The sequence below is a fragment of the Xyrauchen texanus genome, chromosome 14 (assembly GCF_025860055.1).
Source record: "Xyrauchen texanus isolate HMW12.3.18 chromosome 14, RBS_HiC_50CHRs, whole genome shotgun sequence".
Taxonomy (NCBI): Eukaryota; Metazoa; Chordata; class Actinopteri; order Cypriniformes; family Catostomidae; genus Xyrauchen; species Xyrauchen texanus.
In genome coordinates this window covers 9,935,460-9,959,034 of record NC_068289.1, presented here as the reverse complement: position 1 = coordinate 9,959,034, position 23,575 = coordinate 9,935,460, and the positions used below count along the sequence as shown (strand labels likewise).

Genomic DNA, 23,575 nt, shown 5'->3' with positions numbered 1-23,575 from the left:
TAAGTGTCTCATCACTGTGGTGAAATATCAGCTATTCATCAGCGGATGTTCACTCAGAAAATTAGATACTAGGGTGCGGATGAGTCTAAATCCACATTTCTGAGCCTGAAAAGAGCACGTTCACATGGTATTCCGTTTTTTTCCTGGTGTGCCCATTGGTGCTAGCGCAGACAGCATGTTGTTGGCAAAGTTTTGGCCACCTGCACAGAATGCAGTGATTGATTACATGTTAATGCAGCTGTGCAGACACCTGACCACCTGCATCTCCAACCATCAACACGCTTCAGAGAAAGTACAGCTACCTATACAGACTCAATGGGTATCCGCTGTGAAATCTGTTGATAGCGGTGTTGTGTTGAGTTTCTTTGGGAATATGAGAGAATTTCTATCCTGGAACTGGTTGTTTTCCGTGGCGTACAGAGTGAATAGTATCTCTTTAAAGTTACATTGCATCCCTGCTAAGCCCATTTGTCATGTTTGTTTTCTGCTGTTTGTTGGCCTCAAGCTTGTTTCATTTTCCATGCGAACATCTTTAGTTTTATAAGCAATTGGTTCCCTTTAAGGTGTTCATTTAGCTCTTAATGTGAGTCACCTTGCTGACGTCTGTTAGATCCGTTCCTTATATGTGTCTATGTGTGTGGTTGTGTGTAGAGTTAAGTTTCGTCCAGCAGCACCTCCTCTGAGCCTTTTCTGATGACACTGATGAAAGGCAGAAGTGTTGTTTTGGCAACCTCTTCTTTGTGTGTGTGTGTGTGTGTGTGTGTGTGTGTGTGTGTGTGTAGAGAGAGAGAGAGAGAGAGAGGTACTTGGTGTATCACAACCCTCTTTTTTATCAGGACAAACACTAAATATTAGACCAGGGCAATGCATTCCATGCCTGCTGAGTAATATCTTCAGATTAAATGAATTCCCATGCCCTGTGCAGAATGTGTCTCCATATTGGCAAAGCAACTCACTAAAACATTGAACATCAGAAAAAAAATACTTGGTGTGAGTGACAGGCCAATTAGAATCACATATGTTATTGCAACTTATAATCAATTTGAATTAGATAAATGCACAGAATCTCTACAAACAACGGTCATTATGTAAATGACTGCAGCTTGTTATCATGACTGCTCACTCGGTTGCACTGTTTTTGTCCTTTTTCCATCTCTTGTAATGGGTAATATTAGCACTCTCTCAGCAGAAAATGGGCCTGTAAATCAGCCAGAAGAAGGTCAGATATTTGTATTCACGCCAGAAAATGTGCAGGCACACATTCACTCACTCTTGTATGGCGGGCACTGGAAAATGTGCTGAAACAGTGCTATCGAGATGAAATTCAAAACAAGCAAGAAAACCATGAATAATGCAGCTCCATTCTTATTCCCCCAACCACCTGTTCAGCACCGTTTACAGTTACTTATGGTCCTGAAGCGAGGGGGCCGGCAGCAGGCCTTTCCTACTGGCAGCATCCTCAATCCTGCAGGAAGTGAGGTGGGGAGAGGTGTCTTTCATCTGAAAAGAGGAGAAGACAAAAGAGGCGTGAGGTTGTTCGAGTTGACAAACCGAGTGTGCCGACACCAGAAGCTCTGACAGACAGAGATCTGTGGCTGCTGTTTTGTTTACTCAGCAAGCTAACTGTAGGGTTGTGCGGAGTTGTGAGTGTTTGAGTTCTGAGTCTTAAGCTAAGTGAGGATGGAAGAGAGTATTGACCTGTGCTACAATCAAAGTTATTGATTGGGTCAGGCAAGATTTGATTTTGTTAATCGAAAGAGTTCTATTGGCAAAAGTAAATTCATTTTCTATTGAGCTGTGTGAGGTTCTGCATTAGCATGGGCCGTGATATCACAGGCTTAGAGCTTCTTCAGTGAGCCAACACTCCAGTCCTACTGCAACTTTGGACAGCTTATCACTCTTCAATCTTCCCAATCCAAATTTAAAAGGTCTGTGAAAAACTCCAGAATAACTGGAATAGCCAGAATAGTCCAGAATATTTTTTTTAAAATACATTTCTATAAGTTAATGCATTAGGTGTCATGAACTAACAATGAACAATGAGCCTCGTTCATTAAACTTTAGTCAATTCGAAGTAATTTACACATAAAATGGACCTTCTTGAAAACTTTCCACCAGATTCACAAAGCTTTGCACTCCCCAGATTTGTTAGTAAAGCATGTGTTATGTTAGTGAATTCCAAAAATTCGTAAGTAGGGGGCGTGTGCACGTTCATTCACTATTATAATAAACGGCCATGAAAACGCCATATAAGGAAGGCACCAGACTCGCTATGTGGAACAGTAATGAAATAGATTATATGAATGAACTGCATTCACATCTTAAAATATTGATATAGCAAGCACAACAGCGTCTCAAAGAAAGTGAGGACTTACAGTAAATTGCATGTTTTTGCTGTCATCAGATGCTCTTTTGTGAAATAAACAGTTCAAGAAGTCAATAAATATGGTTTGACATGAGTGTAAAACATTTTCAGTTCATGTCGGGAGGAGGATGCCCACCACCATTAACCTTCTTCAGAGAAATTAATAGAATGCCTGAAGCGGGGGGCTCAGAGGGTATTGACGCTGACTACCACCCCTGGTTTTAATAGTTCGAATCCAGGGTGTGCTGAGTGACTCGAGCAGGTCTCCTAAGCAACCAAATTGGCCCAGTTGCTAGGGAGGTTAGAGTCACATGAGGTAACCTCCTCGTGGTCGCAATTATGGGTTCTCGCTCTCAATGGGGCATGTGGTAAATTGTGTGTGGATTACAGAGAGTAGCATGAGCCTCCCATGCTGTGAGCCTCCACAGTGTCATGCACAACGAGCCACTTGATAAGATGTGTGGATTGACTGTCGAATTGAGGTGAGTAACCACGCCACCATGAGGACCTACTAAGTAGTGGGAATTGGGCATTCTAAATTGGGAGAAAAGGAGATTTATTTATGAACATAAATAAATAAATAGAATGCCTGAAGAAGATTTTTGACTGAAATGCAGATTACAGATTTTCAAGCTATAAATGACAGTGTGCTGGCTTTTTACATTTTTTCTATTGTATTGTGTACGCATCTGCCTGCGATGTGTTTATTTATGTGTTTAACAACATTAGCATTGACCATACTTGCATACCATACTGAACACTATTCAATGCCTATATTAAATTATGAAACCTAAATTTTAGAGCTCATATAAAAAATAAACTGTCCAACCAGTCACATTAGAGGGTGTTAATTTTTAACGTCTTTCTGTGAATCTTTCACCCCATGTCAAGCAATTCTGCTGGAAAAACGATACTTTGAAAAGAATAATGCAAGCAGCAAAGGAACGTTTCTAAATAAGTTTAAAAAACAAATCTTTTTTTTTTTTCTAAATTTTTTTAAAGTTAATTTCACTCATTGATTTTGTTTTCTTATTAATGTTTTGAGTATACGAAAACTTTCATGAATCCGAGAATTCACGTCAGAGCTTTATGAATGATTTAAACAAAAACATCATGAATGAGGCCCAATAAATGTACAGCATTTATTAATCTTGGTAAATGTTAATTTTTAAATATACTTATTTGGTGTTAGTTCATAATGCTTAGCTAATCTTTTAACAAAACATATGCATCCTTTCTGTTTCCCAACAAGTGGATGTAACTTTCATCTTTATTTGCAGGATAGCAAATCACACACACACACACGCGCGCACTGGTGGTTGACTCTGGCCCAGTCACCAGGGCTGCGTACTGCTGTGATAGCATGTGGCAGAGACAGTAGATGGATAGACTCCTTTAGCTGCACAGACACAATAATTCATGAGGCCACTGTACACAACACAACAGAACACAACACAACACTGCTGCAGTATCTCCCTCTCCCTTACTCCTCTCTCTGCTTAGGGCAGAAATTAATCTCTGCACTCACTGACCGGTTCTATGGAGGCCCAGAGAGGAAGAACACCTCCTAATGAGACCCATCAGCCTGTCGACCCTCCTCCCCTTTCTGCATGAACACGCATACACAAACGAACCGGCCTAGAGCATATGAGAACGTGTTGAGATGGTGTGGTTGTCCAGTTGCAGTCTCCAGGAAGTGTTTTAGTGTTGTATAGTGACATATAAAACAGCCCATAGACAAACCCTGAATGCAGCTGTTGTTTGGCAGTTCAGAACGAAATTTGTCATTTGAGGTGGGATTGCATAATTTTTTTCATATTTTGTGATACTTGAAAAGTTGATTTGTTATCATTTCCCAAAGTGGGTCTTTTGTTCTGTTGTTGGCTGCATATAAGTGGAGACCAGCTGGGTTTTAAATCCAATACAGCAATGTGCACACCTCTGTTGTCATAATAGCTTTCCAAATGTCAACACTTGAAATTCTATTGCGTTGCAAGCAGCTGGTGTCATTCCCCTGTTCAATATTTGACAAGAAACCATGTTAGAGCGAGAAAAGGTGTTTGCTTTTTTCCAGGTTTAGTTGCAGTGAGCAGAATGATCTTAAAGGGATAGTTCACTTTACTTAAAAATTGTCATAATTTACTCACCCTCATGTTGTTGTTTGAGCTGTCGTTAATGACGTTACTCAGGGGGTGGAGTTATAACTTCCAAAATATTTAATTATAATAGCTCATTTACACTTAGCCTACACCAGAAATCCATTTAATGTGAGAAAGCTGCTGAAGACATGAAGGCACCATGCACTTTGTAAAGTGATAGATTCATTACGCTGCAGTAGATGGGTTTCCCTCTATATTACACTTCAGTGTTCCCCGACACACTTGAGCATATGCACATGCGCACTTATAATGCCAAAACATATTAACATATTAACACCACTTATGTATTAACATATACACATAAAAGCTGTGTTCTCTGACAGAATCTGTGTGATAAAGCGCTTTCTCTTAGCATCCTTTATTCCCTTAAAAGGCTGCACTCGCTTTTACATTATGCGACATTTCAGAACGCCACTTTCTGCAAAAATGTGGTCACTAAGTCTTGACAGAATGGAAGACATAGAAGCCTCAGCTATGTTAAATGATGTTCACACAGCAAATTAACAAGGGACTATACTTCTAACCACAGGTGTAGTTCCAACCACACAACTTTGAGATGCTGTTTGCGAAAGCTCGAAAACTGTTGAACTATGTTGGTAACAATGGAACTTGCGACCATAGTTGACAAACGATGCTTTTGGGAACTGCACCCAAGAATGTTGGCTTCAGTTACCCATAACTTTGATTTTATGGAAAAAAGATACAATGAAAGTGAATAGTGACTGAAGCAAACATTCTGCTTAAAATTTGAGTTAATTAAATACTTAATTAAACTCAAAACATGATGCATTTTTGCTTCAACCTTAAATGCATACCTCGGGTCTCTAGTGACCCAGGACCTCATCCATTTCTTGGAGATGTGCCCCCAACTCTTTAGCATTCCGCAACATTTCTGTTACGAATAGTGTACAATATATTTTTTTAAATAAATAAGCCAAAATTGCCAAAAATATATTTATTGTAACTTATTAATTATCAAAAGTGTATAGGGTCATTAGTCACCCAAGATATGTAATATCTTTGGTATATCTGTAATATAATTGGGAATTGCATAATATATTGTGTTTCCATAAATCATATTATGATTGATATGATTATTTCATATCTATATACGTTTACTCTCATGAAAGATCATGTCATTGTTCATTACAAGACAATACACATACTGTATATATAATGCATGCTATTCGACTCCTCAAAGTGGCACTGTTGTTTCAGTGATTTATTTTATTTATATTTGACATTACTATTTGACAAAGAAGAAACGTGGAAGTAAACTATAACAAGTACAACATATGGAAATTACGATATGACTATTGTCATTTGGGTGTACTACTGAAATTCTGTTGTCTATTTAGACTCAATATATGCCTGATAAAATGCATATATGTTAGTTATGTGTATCTTAATATGTTTTCCAGCCTGTTGTATCTCATACAATTTCAGTATGGAAGTAATAAATCCCATTCTCATTTGTTGCATCATCTCTATAAAATATGAAAAATAAAATATACAGTAAAATATAACAGAATATTCTATTGTATTATCTTCAAATTTTTTTAATTTTTTTTTTAAAACTGTTCATTGTCTTGACATTTTGTAGATCCATTTGTGATAGATATACGTGCCGGGTCGCTAAAGACCTGAGTTATGTAATAGTTTTTGGCAAAACACCCATGTATTTAAGGGTTAAAGGTATGAAGAGGTTGCAAGCAACCACATCCACCAACGGTGAGAGTCAGTGATGAAGTGAGTGAATGAGTGAAAGATCGAGTGTGCAATGCAGATGAGTTGTAATTGTTCACAGAATGATCTGTGGAAACCAGCCACAGACCTCAAACTGTCAATCAAAGCTCTCTCTTCCTCTGAACTGCTTCCCAGCATCCCCACCGGACCACTATGTGTGACTTTGGAACATCAGCTCCGTGCATGTCGATTGCGGAGTAAATGTTATGAATTTCAAGTAACAGCAGCACAAAACTTTTGAGTTAGCATGTGTTCATGCGCATGCCACATTGTTGATTTACTCTAACCGTCGAGTTCTAGAACAAAATGTGACCAATTTTATAAAGTCATTTGAGTTGCTTGGCTTTAAGGAATTTGTAGCACACCTTAAGTTTTGCATAGTTGCTACACAGCATCTGATCTGAATCATTCAGTGCCTCTGTAACTTAATCATTCATAACCTGCTTCTCCATGTACACGTGCATTCAGTACTCGCTGACACCATAATGCTCTAGCAGACGTTAAACAGATATGCCTCAATACTATGATCAGAGCAATAACGAATGAGAGCCATATCAATTATTTGAGCTGTGGGAGCCGAGCGCTTGTTCAGGAAGAGAGCGAAAGAGTGCACTATCTGTTTGTTTTATCCACACAAATAGGCATCGTTGTGGCTGATCACTGAACTCCTCACATCATTGGGTTGACCTTTCACCTCATGCAGACACACTTCCTGTCACAGAATAGTTTGCTCTGTGTGATAGAGTGGTTATTTTGAAGAGTGGCTGATAGTATTGAAAATTGTGTCCTAATGTTTGCAGATTGTTTGAGAGTGATACAGTTGTATGCTAGATGTTGCCTGTGATTAATTGTGGCTGCTGGGACAGTCATATTTGACACTGGACACAAAGCATATTGTTTAATTGCCAGTTTCTGTTCATTTGAGTTAAACAAAGAGACACTGAACAAAGCTTTTTAGCTTATTGACTGGTTGAAGTCAGCAGTTTATTTTAAATCAATTAGAATAATTTGTATCACATTGATTCAAGTGTATTCAGTCAATTGGACAATGACCAGTCATTTTGGTAGAAAATGTAACCTAAAAAATATACACTAATTTATTCAAGTCACATTATTATGTACTATGACTGAATCAACCTGAATTTATCAGGTTACACTTACCAAAAGCCATTTTTAAGGGTCAGGTCAGGTACAAATAGCTTCTTAAGGGAATACCTGGCATATAACTACTTTTTACCGTACAGTTGAATCACAAATCTTGCATCTCACCCTTTCCCTTCTCATCTCCACAGAGGCATGTGGTGGACATTTGGATGCTAATGATGCAGGGTACATCACCACACCCGGTTACCCACTGGAGTATCCACCCCACCAGAACTGCAGATGGGTGATCACGGCGCCTGAACCATCCCAACGTATCGTCCTAAATTTCAACCCCCACTTTGAACTTGAGAAACTTGACTGCAGGTGAGCAGAGAATCTTTATTTGCTGAAAATAGCTGTAATAACATTGTAATAACTCATGGTGATCACACAGTAGTCATAAGTGCATATGTTGGGTATGTTATACCCAGTGTTTGAAGTGGGGTGGTTCACAGTGGTACTTAGTACCTGCACTTCTCTAATTTTGTCTACAGCGTACTGACTTCTCAATGACACTTCTCATAGTCTCCTGGTACAATGTAATGTCTACATTTAATGTAGGCAGTGATGCGATGTGGCCAGCCAATCACTTTTATCTGAGCTTCCAAATTAATTTGATAAAATCACGGCGGTAAATATCCGAGCCCTCTCTGCACAAAACTCAGTGGTGAGTTTAACAACACTTGACACGTGCAACAGCATCGGTGGTCATCAAGTGATCCGTGGTCCACTTCCAAATGAGCGCGCATGTTTAAGCTTGTCTGGCAATAGTTCAGTTACACTCTTCACCAAAACATGAACCAGCAACATTTAGGTGAGGGCATTTTATCGAGTCTTATTCTATCAAATGAATTAATACAAACTGTTTAAATTGTCTCTTATGTGGGTTGATATTGTCAAAGATACTGACTGTAGCAGATCTAAATGCTTTTCCTCGTGTTTCATAAACAATGACCCATTTTAATAAGTAATAACCTTGTATGTTTTTATTTTTAAAGTATAGTTAATAAAAACCTATTATTTGAGGGTTTGAGGTCATGTTTGTTCTTCATTTACAGCCAGACCGTAAAAAAAAAGTTTTGTTTTTCATGTTAGTTTCAATAAATGTGTTAGGTAAGATAATTAGGACCCCCCCCCACCCAAAAAATTTTAAAATAGAAATAAGAATGTGTCAGTACAATACATTAAAGGTGATTAAAAGTTCCTCTTAAACAGTTCTTGATATTTATTTAAATAGAATGTCCCAGACATCATAGCAAATGGAAAATGAAGGAGAACAGCAAATTATTTGCTCTGATAAGGCTATGTTTCATGCACCCAGGGCAAAGTGGCAATCAAGTTCTTTTTCTTTTTTCAATTAATTATTTTTTTTATTAATTCTGTTTCATAACATGAGCCATAACTGTAGTGCTTTTAGAAAATAGTTGATTTGGAAAAGGCCACTGACGTTTCCAGTCTTTTGCCTTGTGATTATTGAAGTCTTCCCATAATGCCCTGCTGAGTCTGGCTCTAGATTCAAGATTACAAACATGCTTTTCATTTTAATTAAATATCCAATAAGCAAAGCTTTGACACACATTTCTGGGAATAATGAAAATTTGCAGGCTTGAGCTCACAGCTTGGGTTTCACCGGCAGCTGTGCTGATTCCCCCCTCTATTGGACAGCAGCGGAAATGCATCGAACTTGGTCAAGAAATGCATGGAACCTGGTACATACAGTTTTGAAGTACAATACGAAAGAGAGCCACTGAAGTTTTGCTTTATTTTCACTGTTTGGGTGGATTTGTTTCGTAAAGTGGGACAAAGTTGTGGGAATCAGCACTCACTAGTAATGACATTCATGAGTCATGTTTTAGAAACCCTTCTCGGCAGAGCCACAAAGCCTGTCACAACCTGCCACTTCAAACTCTCTCACTCTTCTCACTGAATATTGCCATTTGTCCTTTTGGCATTTATTAAAATTTTAGATATATTAATTATACATAGAAGTGTTTTTAAAGAGAGATTTATGGAATGGCTTTTGACATTTCTTTGTTGGAATTTGAGCATTAATTTTTTAGAATCTTTTGTTGAAAATCTCTTCTCGGAGCACTTCCAGCGAGCATGGCAACAGACAGTCAAAGAGAGAGAGAGAGATGAAAAGAGAGAGACAAGAAGGTCTGTGATGTTTCATTGCACCACTTTGCTTACTCCTTAGTGGTTTGTGCACAGAATAGTACTGTTGTTATTTTCGTCTCTCTCGCTTGTGCTTGATTGACAGAAGATGCTGCACGTTCCATTACATCACACATCATTTCCGTGCTTTCCTCTCACAGGGGATTTCATTGCACATCCATTAGTAGACAGAACTCCATATTGAATCAGACACATTGCTCGATTTAGAAAGGAGGAAAGTGGACAGTTTCACCAGTTGTTCTCATGTTTACACAACCAGATCTGAGACTAAAAACAGTCTCTTTTTTAACCTCTCATCTGCTGAACTGTTACAAACGTTAGAACTTGATGCAGTATTTTAAAAGTTTTTGAAGAAAATGTGGGCCATAATGCCAGGGTGTTGTTATATTGTTGCAGTGACCTCGTTGACAGTCACTTAAGAAAACTGTTTATTCCAGGATTTTTACAGTAAGCAGTGTTCTGAAACATCATGTAAACAAGAACGCTGATTTCCTTATGCTGTTTAAAGGATTAAGAGAAAGCATATTAACACACCCAGGTTTCTCCTGAAGAATGTTTCTTATGTGGCCATGTAAAGGCGTAAAGTGTAAAGTGGCGTTTTTATAGGTTTTTGAAGAATTTGCATATGCGTGCATATTTTGCACAAGTCAAAACAGAAGCCAAAACATTTCTGGGAGTACATTTTGAAAAGCACATACACTATAAACTATACCCATTTATACACACCAATGCAAACTATCGACTGTCCCTTTGCATATTTGTGCTCATAGACTGGGGGAATCCCAGAGTTTTACATAAGAGCTCAATTCCGCTGCAGGACACGATAGAAAGTTAAGGATACAGACACAGTAACAACTGTGGAATATTTGGAAATAAAGCAATGCAACCCAAAGTTTACCCAAAAATATAAATTATATCGTCATGTACACACCCTCAGTGTTGTTCCAAATCCATATAACTAACTTTCTTTTCTTTCTTCCATGGATCACAAAGAGAAAAATGCAACTATTGGCACAGATTACTCGTGAAACCGATATATCTGTCTACCTCTAATCATAACTGCCTTTAATTGGAGGATGTTGTTTGGGGCAGAGAGCAGAACTAGGTTAAAATTGAGTTGTAAGCCTCTGGCAAGTATGCTGATATGATTGACTACAGCTATATAGGCTCAGCTGATCACCACTTTGACCCTGTGCTCAGATTTTATCTCTCTGTCTCTGAAGCCCTGTGACAATTTCAACCACATAAAGGTTAAGCATGTTTATTTACAGCCTATGATTTTACCGAGACAGTAAAATATTTCTTTACGGAAGCAACACTTCACAAATAGACTAATTATATGTCAGTCTGGTCAACACAATGCAAGACAAGAAAACTTGAGTCTTCTTGGCTAAAATGTAAAAATAATTATCAAGCTCTACAATTCATGTTTCTTTAAACTCCCTGGATGGTTCCATGCTGTTTCTAAAGTAATTATTGTTTTTGTTCCTTGGCCAGGCTGATGAATTAAGAACAAAGTTTGGAGAATTGAGTTCTTTTTGTGGCCCAGCACACATCTTAATTGTTATTGCAATGTAAACACAAACATGGCTTTAATAAACAAGTCGTAAAATGATCTATTCATTAACACGTGGAAACAAAGCAGCCATTCTCTAGTTTAGAGGTCTGCTTCTCCCATTAGCTTCAACAGAGAAAACTGTTATGATGCCATGCTGTAGAGGTGTTACAACAAAGTCTTTGTGCGATGGACATAATCGTCATGGTTACTGTTGTAACCTCCATTCCCTGAGGGAGGGAACGAGACGTTGTGTCGAATGAAGTGAGGAGGGAAGGAGAGAAGACACAAGGGGTCTTGATTGGGAGCCTCACATACCTCTGAACTAGAGAAAAGGCCGATGTGAAATTGGTAGACGGAATTTGCATGTTCCGCCCCCAGACATACGGGTATAAAGGGAAGCGGGCGTGCTTCTGTCAGTCAGGTTTTTGCGCCGAGGAGCTGAGAATAAGGCACGGCCGTTTACAGTGGTAGGTCTAGTGCTGTGGCAGGAGGGAGGCAGGGAACGAAGGTTACAACAGTAACCATGACGTTCCCCTTCTGTCACTCACTCGACGTTGTATTGAATGAAGTGACACAAGGGGTCTCATTCAAAAAAGCCACATACTAGTCTGTGTTACGTGAACTGCTGAGACTGGTGCAAGCAGGCTGCTGCGTGCTAGAGGCAACAGTATCGGCTGCACGTAACCCTCCCCAACGCCCCCAAAAGAGATGTCATACACAGACCTTAGGTTCCTAGCACCCCTGAGGGGGGAACAGGTGCTATATGACTGGCATGGGAGCCACAGCCGCGGGTTGTAGGAACCTTGGGCACATAGCCCGGCACATAGTAACTCTCAAGAGTGAGCCAGAATGAGCCAGTTGTCAAGGTAGTTGAGTATGCGGATGCCCACTTCCTGTAGCGAGGCAAGGGCTGCCTCTGTGACCTTCATGAGGACACGAGGGGACATGGACAGGCCGAAGGGGAGGACCTAGTACTGATATGTCTGGCCGTCGAATGCGAACCATAGGAAGGGTCGGTGTCAAGGTAAGATGGAGATGTGGAAGTACGCGTCCTTCAGGTCTACTGCCGCAAACCAATCTAGCTGTCGAACGCAGGTAAGAATCTATTTCTGTGTGAGCATTTTGAATGGGAGTTTGTGCAAGGCCTGTCCAAGATTGGTCGCAACCCGCCACCTTTTTTGGGTACGATGAAGTAAGGGCTGTAGAAATACTTCTTCATCTCAGCTGGAGGGATGGACTTGCAGGAGAGCCATGGCATGCAGGGCAGAGGCGACCTGTCCGGTGGCGCTGTAGGCTTTCGAGGTCAGCGATGACATTATCCTACAGGCTCTGGAGGGGAGTACCAGGCGGTCTCGCGGTGGCAGCATTCTCAGGACATGGGTGGATCTCAACTGCTCTGTCCACCTGGGGGACCTCCATGTACCCGTGGGCCACCCTGCCATCCAGGGTAGTGAGAGTGTACGAGCGGAGGGGTCGGTTCTGGGCAGTATAAGGTGCTCTCCACGACCGCGTCAGCTCGTCATGCACTTCCGGGAAGAATAGTACCGGGGGGCGTGGCTGGGAGCACCTCCCGGAGCCGAGGTATCAGACGTCAAGCCGCGAAGGCTGTGGGGAGGACGGAGGGTTCCAGTACAAGCCCACGCTCACGGCAGCACGGGCAAGCATGTCGGCTGTCTGCGCGTCAGTCTCAGACTGGGCGGGCTGGCCTAAAGCGGCAGCCCAGTCGAGTCCTCCGTTTCAGACACCTGGACACTCTCCGATGCAGTGGCGATTTCATCATCTAATTCCGGGGGCTCAAGGTAGAATGCCAGCTGGCTGTGAGGCAGGCCGCACTCATCCCGAGCTCAGACGGAAGCGAGCGAGCGTGGTGGGGGACGGAGGGTTCCTGGGGATTTACCTGGCGAAACCGAGCCTGTCGTCATCCCCAAATCGCCTTCATCGCCAGCCTGGTCATCCTCAATTCCTTGGGAAGAAGGAGCGATGCAGGGGCGGCTGAAGTGGCATTTACCTTGAGAAAGGAGAACCGCGACCGCAATGCTGCCATGGTCATGTTCTCGCAGTGAGTACATGATCCATCCACGAACGCTGCCTCAGTGTAATCGCTGCCCAGGCAGACGAGGCAACGTCTGTGGCCGTTGGTCTTGGAGAGATATTGACCGCATCCAGGAACTACACAGAGGCGTAAGGGCATCTTGAAAAAGACACGTCCTGAAAAGGAGGTTTAATGCCTGCTGTGTATTGCTCTTTTATGAGTGGAAAACTCAAACTTTTTTTAGAGAAAATAAACTGTTTTAGCAGGAAAACTCTCTTTTAGGCAATGAAAGCGCTGTAGAAGTGCCCAGGGGCGTGGACTGCACAGCATGGAGAGAGAGAGAACGCCAGCTGGAAACGCGCCGTAGATCCAACAGCGGTGCTTCTCGCCAGTAGAGGTGAGTGGAACAGTGGTGAACTCAGCTTTGCTGTTGTACAACCGCTCGGCTCCAAAGAAAAAATCTGATTGACAGATGCACGCCTGCTGCCCTTTATTCCCGTATGTCTGGGGGCGTAACATGCAAATTCTGTCTGCCAATTTCACATTGGCCTTTTCTCAAGTTCAGAGGTACGCGAGGCTCCCAAGGAAGACCCCTTGTGTCACTTAATTCGACAAAACGTTGAGTGAGTGACAGAAGGGGAACTTCTATTGTAATGTCGAGACTACAGATGGATATCAAGAGATACAGGTCCGAGCAGCACATGGGTGGAGTGAGATAGGGATCACAGCTACAGTATGTTAAATATGCTGTATATAACCTGGTTAACAGCATGGATGTCTACCAAATCAGCACTACCGGCTTGACTAGTCGCCATCTAAAGGTTTTTTGAGAACCTTAACAATTCGCTTCATGTGGTACAATCTAAATTAACTGTTTATTTATTTATTTCTAGCAGGGTAATAACACAAAATGCCATTTTATAACAGAGTTTATTTTTTATACTTCTTTCTCTTATTATTTTGGGTGTGTACAGTTTAAGACAGTCTTGCATATGTATCATATGCTCTCACTTCATACATATTGTGTTATAGATACTGTGGGAAGACGGTTTATTTGATTTATGGTGATACAGATTTAGTAATAGCTCAGTATCTTTCTGCTGGATGCAACTGGCAGCTAAGCGCCATACTTAATTTATTTAACCTGAAGAGTTTCCCTGTCAGATACTATTATGCAGCTCAGGGATCATATCCAGGCATGCCTCTCAGTCCTGTCTCTGACTGACTGACACATTTATGTGCACACATGTTGAAAACTAGCTGGACTTCTGACTTTCCCCTTTGACCTCATAAAGTTTAGTCTTTCTGTCTGCCACCACACCCTCATGTTCATCTTTACACCCATTTCTTTCTCGCTCAGTCTTGTCTTCCCTTCTGTCTTGTATTCTTTCCTTCTTTGTCTTCCATCTACACTCTTTCCATGCTGATGCAGACTGGTTTATGCTGGTTTGTGCTGGATTGGTGCTGGCATAACTTGTGGAACAAAACATAGCTGGTCACCAGCATGTTTTTCCTTGGAACGCTAGTTGTCATCATTCACTTACCCTCATGTTATTCCAAATCCTTATGACTTTCTTACTTTATAACACAAGAGGAGATATTAGGCAGAATGGTAACTCCAGTCACCTTTCATTTTCATTGCATCTTTTTTCCATCCATTGGTTTGCAATAGCATGAGGGACCTGCATTCCAAAACACAATGATGACCAGCTATGTTGGTTTCACTCTCTCCCTCCATCCCTTTCCTTCTATTTCCCGCTCTCTTGTACTATTTCTTTCCTTCTTACTTTCCAACTCACTCTCTTTCTCCCCCTTTTCCATCGTTCATTTTAGCTGATTAAAATGAGTCATCTTCCAAGGCACGGCCCATTCTCATCATAGCTTTATTCCAAATTCCCCTCAGTCAGCACTCACTCTCATCAGACATGGATGAAGTAAACAGTGTTGATAGTCCAGCCACACTCTCATGGCAAACATTTCCTCCACAGAATCGTCAATGCTCTGCAAAGACCACTTCACAGACAGTGTTGAATAAAAGCTCTGGAGTAGTTGTTACTAAAGGAAAGGATGCAACTTTAGAGACTTTTCCAAAAACAAGTGAGCTACCTTGCTGTCAACAGCCAAATTAGGCTGCTATCTTCCATGGCAGTATTCAAAATGAAATAGAACCAGACACAGTGCTTCTCATGCAAACCACACAGGGGACTCGAGCATGTTGCAAAGCTAACAATGCGATACTCTAATAACTATTCATATATAGAATATACACAAACATTGGGTAAATTAGTCAAGCTTTCATAGATTAAACTGCATTTTATTAATACATTTCAGTAAGTATATTGAATATTTATAATTTACATTTCTCGTGCTTTAGTGTGTTATTGGATGGACTTCTCATGAAGGACACATGTATTGCTGCATTAAGGCCAAGGTGTAATTTGTTTTTCCGCATGCCACTGTGTGAAAACAGCAAATTTCATCATCAGCACAGTATGTGCGGACTGTACGCATGCAGCACAGTTTTTCTTGACATGCGGTTTGAGAGTGTCTTCTGCACATGCGGCTTCTGTTCACAGTACTAAAGAGTATCACAAAGCAGTTGTAGTGTGGATGAATCGAGCACATCAGAATGGGCTTGAGGTCAAAATATATGTAAAGCAGTTCAATGGAAAAGAGGAGGCGATAACCAGCATGACAATATAAATTATAGTTTAATGAAGAAATAAATGAAAAACACACAGAGCAGCTGCCTGTCATTCTCTCTCTCTCTCGCAAACCATCGTCACCAGCCGCCTTTATCCCTCGTGCGCCCTCATCAGGCTGATTGGGGACTGGGCATGCATTGTTCCAGCCTGGCCCCGCCCTCCTCCGCTCTACAATAATTTATATTGAAAGACTAGAACGCATGACCCCGGGCAAGACGGATTGGCACGCAGAAGAGCGAAGTATACCCTAGCCTTTAACATTTGGCCTAAAAAATGAATAATTTGTGTCAGGAGCATATTTATGATACCTTAAAATGTTTCCAACTTATGCAGCTCACTAGGTTTTGGAACAGACCCAGAAGGTCACAAAAGGGCAGAGAATAAGTGTGAAAAAGACAGAGGAGAAGCACACAATTTATTCTACTGGTTAGATGACAAAGACCAGATGTAATGCAAGCTTAGAGCGTGCATAGAAGAGACTGTTCTGCTCTCTCTCTCTTCTGTCTTTTCGCAGCATACCTTGTCATACCGAAAACATTCTAATTAACCAGATCGTTCCACGCATCCTTAGCACAGCATCAAATGTGTCCTGCTTCTAAAAGGTATAAATAGATTATTGTGGAATAAATATAATAAGCATGGGTTGAATTATCATGAAATATCTGTAATGCAATCAGCAAAGCTGCTTTCCTAAACGACATGGAGATAAACAGGGGCTGAGCAAGTAGAAGATATGCCTCTTTCGCTCTTTTACCGCTCTCTTTCTCCATCCATCTCTTTCATCTTTATGCGCTTTTCTCCTTCTCCTCTCTTAACACTGTCTTTACCTCCCTCGGGCACAGTATTCCAGTTTTTGATATTATCTCATCACCATATTAATATACAAGAAATGTATATATTTTCATCCTTTCCGGGGGATTTTTATTAATTCAGCAGAGCGATATCTTCTCCGAGGCTTCCGCACTGTGGAATTCACATTCACAAGATATGTATAAATGCAGTATATATACTGTGTATATTAGCATCAAAACTGTTATTTAAAGTTTAAGTTATATACACTTCATATTGCCAGTGGTGCCTTTTTAAGCTTGTCATTCAGAAATAATTTTTCAAAGTGTATAACAGTACAAAAGTGTCTTTGAGTACCATTCTGATGTAAATGGTCGATCTGAGCATCTGGGAATTCCCTTAAACCAGCTGTTCACATTTTAGAGCCACTTTCAGTATCTTAATTATTCCACCAGCTACTGTAAGATTGAGGTTTTTACATAAAACCAATAATTATTTACTTTCATGCAATAGGATAGACTATCTTCTGCAGTCTGTCTATCTTCTATCTATCTACTATCTTCCTGAGGAACAGTCCACTCAAAAATGAAAATTCTCTCATAATTTACTATCATGCAATCCCAGATATGTATGACTTTCTTTCATCTGCTGAACACAATAAAAGATTTTTAGAAAAATATCTCAACACTGTAGGTTCATACAATGCAAGTGAATGGTGACCAGAAAGCCAAAAGCTCCAAAAAGGAGATAAATTCAGCAAATGTAAAACTAAAGCAATGTTTTAACTGTACATCTCGACAGTTGTCTCCCAACGCCAACGAGACAACTGTCAAGATTTACAGTGAAAACATTTTGGTCTGTTCTCACCCAGAACCAACTGGATCACTTCTAAAGACATTGATTAAACCACTGGAGCCTTAAAATTGCATTGTTTGGACCTACAGAGCTGAGATGTTCTTCTAAAAATCTTAGTTTGTTTTCAGCAGAAGAAAAAACAATCTGACACATCTGGCATGGTATGAGGTAAATAATGAAATAAATTAATTTTGGGGTTAACTAACCCTTTAATAAGTGCAGATGTTCATTCATAAACTGTCTGTTTGTCTTTCATTTAGAGATTAAAGTTATAAATACACTTCAGATTGCCTGGGGTGAAATCCTAAACTTGCAGATCAAAGATTATTTGACCTAGTATATTAGTGCAAATGTGTCTTGGATATCAATAGAAGCAGTCTCTGAGTTAATTTACACTAGAGATTAGTACCAGTGTCACATGCTTACTATGAGGGGACCGGTTCACTGACATTTTGGTTTTGTCATCTGTGAAGAGGGAGATCCTAACTGTGACAATAGTCTAAGAGCAATTTTAGCCTCTCAACTCTGGCCACATGCAGAGTTGTGATCACAGACCCTGTGACACCCCACCGGTGCCAGCTGGGGATCAAAGACAGCTGCTTTTGTTGCTGTAGGACCCTTACAGGGGATGGCAGTGATATTACGCTAGCACTGTATGTATGGACTAGCCACTTAGTCGCTGATGATTGACATGAACATCTATGAAACGAACAATTTTACACAGCAGTTACCCTCTCTGTTTGTCTGTGTGGCTCTTTATCTGGGACAGATTTGACAAATGAACACATCTACCCTCACAGCTAGATTTCCTCTTGAGTAAGGCAAAGAGTAGTGGATGATATCATCACTCTGCACAGCTCCCCAGGGTTTCTTCTGATCAATGTATGTTTTCTGCTTGTAATGAAGAATCAATGGATGGTGTGAAGGTGGACTAGGCTCAGGGGGGTAACGCATGTCTCCCACACATATCATGTCTTTTTCAGGGTACAGGCATATTGCTTGGCTTGCAGGACAGAAGATTATTTATGGAATAGACAATGTGTATTTTTATACTAGCATAGTATGCTTACCTGTAAAACAGAATTATACAGTATTCCATTAAAGCTTAGTCTATAATGGAAGAATACAATCCTTTATTAGATTTGGTAAATTATTTAACTGTACCGTGGTTCCAGAATTCTCTCTGACATAAAAAAAGGCAGTTACAACTCTTTTTATGGCCCAACAAAATAGCTTACTATCTGAGCATGGTCTGGGAATTCTCTCAAAGAAGCAGTTACATTTTAGAGCTACTTTCAGTATTTTTATTCTCCTTCTGGGTGAGATTGAGGTCTTTACGCAAAACCCGTAATTATCTACTTTTGCTCAAAGGGTGAGACTTCCTTCCGCTTGAGTGAATCTGCTGATTTTTTAATGAATCTTCAGTACAATGGGGGCAGAATAGGTGAAATACTCCCTCTTTACCTGTTACTTATCTAGTTATTGTTTTGCAATAGATGTATTGCAGACACCATAGATTCTGTAGCTGGCAAATATTTCTATAGGTAAGTGTTGTTGAATAGCGGTTGCAAAAGTTGAAAAGTGGTTGCATCAAAATCCACAGTGACAGTGGACTGTAGAGCGCTATTTAATCTAACAGAATAAGTGATATCACATAGTGATAGACAATAATTTAAAACATATTGTGCTATTTTATCTTGTGCATTATATAGAAGTGTCTTTGTTTTCGACAATGAGTTGATTTTATAGGTAACAACCATAATTGTTCAGTTAACTGATTTAATTTAAGTGTTCGACATAAATAGATGCTTCTAAATGGCATGTTGTGTGTTTTTATATGGTAAGAACACAATAAGGCATTCATGAAGGTAAAAATACCCCTGAAAATCAGTTTCAGGGCAAATATATCTTCAAACTAGCAGCAACAGAATTTAAAGAGTTTGAAACATTCAACAGACAAATAGGTTGCCTCGCCCCAACTCTCGGCATTCGTTAACCTCTGTTGTTATGTCTGGCCCAGTTTGGCTACTTAAAGAGATTGCATTTCCATTTGGTGCCACAAGTGGCGCAGAAATGACACCTTTTAAAAAAAGTTCATTTCTGATACTGATTTACAATATGTTGCTGTTGAACACAATATATATATATATATATATATATATATATATATATATATATATATATATATATATATATATATTGTTTACCTTGTGTAACCAAGAATGTGTTTGAGATCAGATGCCTGGATCAGTAGGGGACTTCTGATACTTAATAGGTATGTACAGGTGTGAAAAAGAGTTCTTCCACATATAGACATAAAGCAATTAACCGGCGGCTCTGACAGTGGAGGAGGGTTACATCTGCAGATACTCTGCCTTGGTCAAATAAAACACACGCAGAAACTAACTCAGGGTTGCCAAAGCTTGTGCTTGCCCTTATTTGCTGGTGCAAAGTAAGAGTAAAAACGAGACAAATAGAAAGAAAAGAATTGGCAAAAAGAGAAATGACAATCACAAACCGTTTCTGTAGTCACATCTTTTCAGGTTGGTCGACAATGGCAACTTCCTAACCCTAAACACATTCACCATGGTAACAACATTCAGTCATAAGATCCATGAAAATCTAATTACTTTGCATCTGCAGCAAACACAAGCCAGTGTTTGCGTTGTTTTTTGCAGCCCATGTGACTGCCACATACAGCAAGTGTCCTCAGTGCTAAGAGTTTGGTGTTTTCTTTAGCAGAGCTTAAATCTTAGTTAATTGGAGACTGTGTTTAATTAACTAATTTTAACAAGCTCAAATGAAGATACAGTAAGCAAAATTTAAAGTGAATCAAAAGGTCTGTTCTGATCTCAAATAGCATGTGTGTTACTTATACTCATTCTTAAGAAGTTTGCTACTAAATCTTCATTTGAGAATGTCTGGAATGTCTTGCTTAATCAGAAATAAAGCAATTATTATTATTATTTTAATTCTATATATATGCAAAACATTTTTAGGATGGAGTTAGGGTTAGTCTTTTTTAAAGGATAGTTGAAAACAGCTGCCAATGTCTGTCAGACTGTAAAATGATAGCAGTGTCTGGTTTCTCTATACTTCCATCTCTCTTTCGCTGTCTGTCAAGTTTTCATCTTTTATCACTGAGTGTCATGTAATTTTGAGGAAAGAGACAGAAGGAAGGACAGACAGTTCAGGTGGGACATGTTATCAGAAGCATTGAGGAGAGCTGAACAAATGTTTGATTGGTGAGAGTGCTCAGTGCCTTCAGCTCCTGAGATATCTTTTTCTTTTTTACTCTCACAACAAACAGTCCCACCCTGTTTTGGTAAACCCTACAGCCTGCCAAAAAGAAGACAAACAGATGGGGGCAAAAGAATCAGGATTTTTGGCATACTCTACATATTTTTCATAGAATGGCATAAGACACATAGCCTACTAAATTTGACAATAAATCCCCAGTTTGCCTCTTTCCCATCCCACAGACCAAGAACTACCGCTGTGTTTAAAATGTTAGCCAGAAGGAAGTGTACAAATGATAATCCAACCAAAAGTGAAAGGGATGAGACATTTTGAGGTCAGTACACTTAGCCACTAATAAATGTGCTCCTTACAGATAGATTTTCACTTAGAGTTGTAGAAACCCACAGGAGAGGGTACATTCACAATACATTCACAAATTAAATGTATTTAAAATCTCAAGAGTGTTTTGTAGACAGCAGTAAGATGAAATGGAGATCAAATGGAGTCTCTTTCCTCTCAGATTCTCCTGAGAAAAAGACCCACACGTTTCTTCTATAATAGTTTTAGAGGAGATCTCAAACTGTGCTCAGATTTGCTGAGATACCAAAGTCTTCAATCAGAAGTCAGAGGAATGAATTCACTAAAAATATAATGCACACACTGATGTTTAATGTATGCATATTTATTTTAGAACCGGTTTTACTAAATACTCAATGCGCAAAGCTATTTTAGAGCATTAAAATTGAGGGTTAAAGGAATATTCTGGGTTCAATACAAATTGAGCTCAATCGACAGCATTTGTGGCACATTTGATTACCACAAAAATGACTAATCATTTTTGTGGTAATCAAATCCCTCCTTTTCTTTAAAAAAAAGCAAAAATCAAGGTTACAATGAGGCGCTTAAAATTGAAGTGAATGGGGGACAATCTGTAATACTCACGGGCAGATTCACTAAGAATTTATTTTTTGCATGCGCTAACTGCACTCGTTTAGCACCCAATTCACTATAGGAATTATACAGATCAGGCAACGGCTCAAATGCGCTCACAGAATCGCCGGCAAACACAATTTGCACGCGCAATTCTGATCTTGCAATATAGCCGAGGATGCCGTAGACCACTGTATCTGACCCACCCTGCCGGAACTGAAGAGCATCACTTTGATCTAGACACATGGATCATCTCTTAAACATGCAGAACGTGCGCTGGATGACACAGCGTATATAAATATATGTCAGTTTATAACGCTCTTCAACATCATATATTGATTATTTGTTTAATTACTGCTGAAATGATTGGTTACAAATTTTCACAAACATAAATCAAATTAATTTTAATAATAGTGCAATGTAAATGGCGTAGGGCAAATTGCATGGAGTTATGTGTATGAAGCACAATCTTTTACGAGCCTAATTTACATAGAAAGGAGGCCTGTTTATGTGAAAAAGAATGACAATGACTTCATTTAAATATTGAAGATGCAGCACAATTACAAATTCATTAAACGTGATTGCGGGATGTTGGTGAATATGATGCAGGTATTTGCACTGAAATACCACACACAAAAGTGCCACACCTGTTTAGTGAATCTGCCCCTCTCTGTTTTAAACGTATAGCCACAAGACATAAACAATATGTGTTAACATGATTTTATTGTGATAAAATTGCTTACTAACCTTTTCTGTTTAAAATTATAGCCAATTATAAAACAAATTTGCAGACACTGTAATGTAAACAAACCTAAACAATTGTATAGTGCAAATAATACACAAGAGTTTAAAAGGTTTTTGTTTAGTCGATTTTGCTCCAGAAATTTCAATATGAACCCAAGAGTTTCTTATCAAAATTCCAATACCATATTATAAACTATGCTTTTCACTTTAATTTTATTGCACTGTACTCTTACTGTATGTCAACAATTGTCTAATTCTATCTAATTTTTGGAGAAACATCTGAGACTGAGTTGATATTTTAATCATGACTTAGAACTTCAAGACTCACAAACTATAAAAAAAAACCCTTTAAACAATCTAGTTTTTGCAAGGGAATGCACCATGCTGAATAAATACTTCAGAGGACAGAGAGAGCATGCATTCTACAACTCCAGGCTCATTGATTTCTCTGTCTGTGTGCTTGTCTCTTGAGTTGGAGCAGCATTTTAGACAATGACTCTCTATTGCTGAAGGGTGCAGATTCTCTGAGGGTCCATAGGCTTGCTGAATTGTTAGTTAAATGAGGCACAGCTCGCTGTGTGGAGTCACGCTTTGGTGTAAAATGTGTTCCTTCTAGTACAGCTTCATAAACCCAGCCTTATTAACACAGTAGCACTGTGCTAAGTAGCAATGCTTTGTTACATCTTTGTACCTGACAAATGGATTCAGTATCACTTCTCATTTCATTCACATTTTCATAAGAGAGCAGATAATACACCTTCTCGTTGGGAGGACAAAAAAAGACTAAATTCTTTATGAAGAGGTGGCAGAGCAGACAGACCTCAACATTAACTGGTTAATATTGCAATATCTGACTTTTGACTGATGACTTTGTTATATTAGCATATCTGAGCATAATTTTAGACATTTTCGAGTCTCTTCTGAAACTGTAGCGAAGACGTGAGATTATTGGGGTCTTTTTCTCAGGAGAGAAAAAATCTGAGAACATAGGCAAAAGCATTCTTTTGCTCTAGATTCAATTTCTTTGCTGTCCAGGTGAAACAAATGAGAATCCAAATAAAAACTATTAGTAAAACACTGTAGATTCTTGTTTCCAGTATACAATGGACAATCTGTTGTCTATATTCCCTTTTC

The 23,575-nt window shown here is 39.6% G+C and overlaps 1 protein-coding gene across 3 annotated transcripts in view; it reads left to right on the top strand.

Moving 5' to 3' along the window:
* The window catches only part of nrp2b (neuropilin 2b), an 89,154-nt gene that overhangs the window by 2,677 nt on the left and 62,902 nt on the right, over positions 1-23,575 (top strand). For all 3 annotated transcript variants that reach the window (XM_052142592.1, XM_052142591.1, XM_052142593.1), the window contains one exon: positions 7,563-7,737. In XM_052142592.1, coding sequence (XP_051998552.1) covers positions 7,563-7,737 — 175 coding nt within the window. The remainder of the gene's footprint in view (positions 1-7,562; positions 7,738-23,575) is intronic.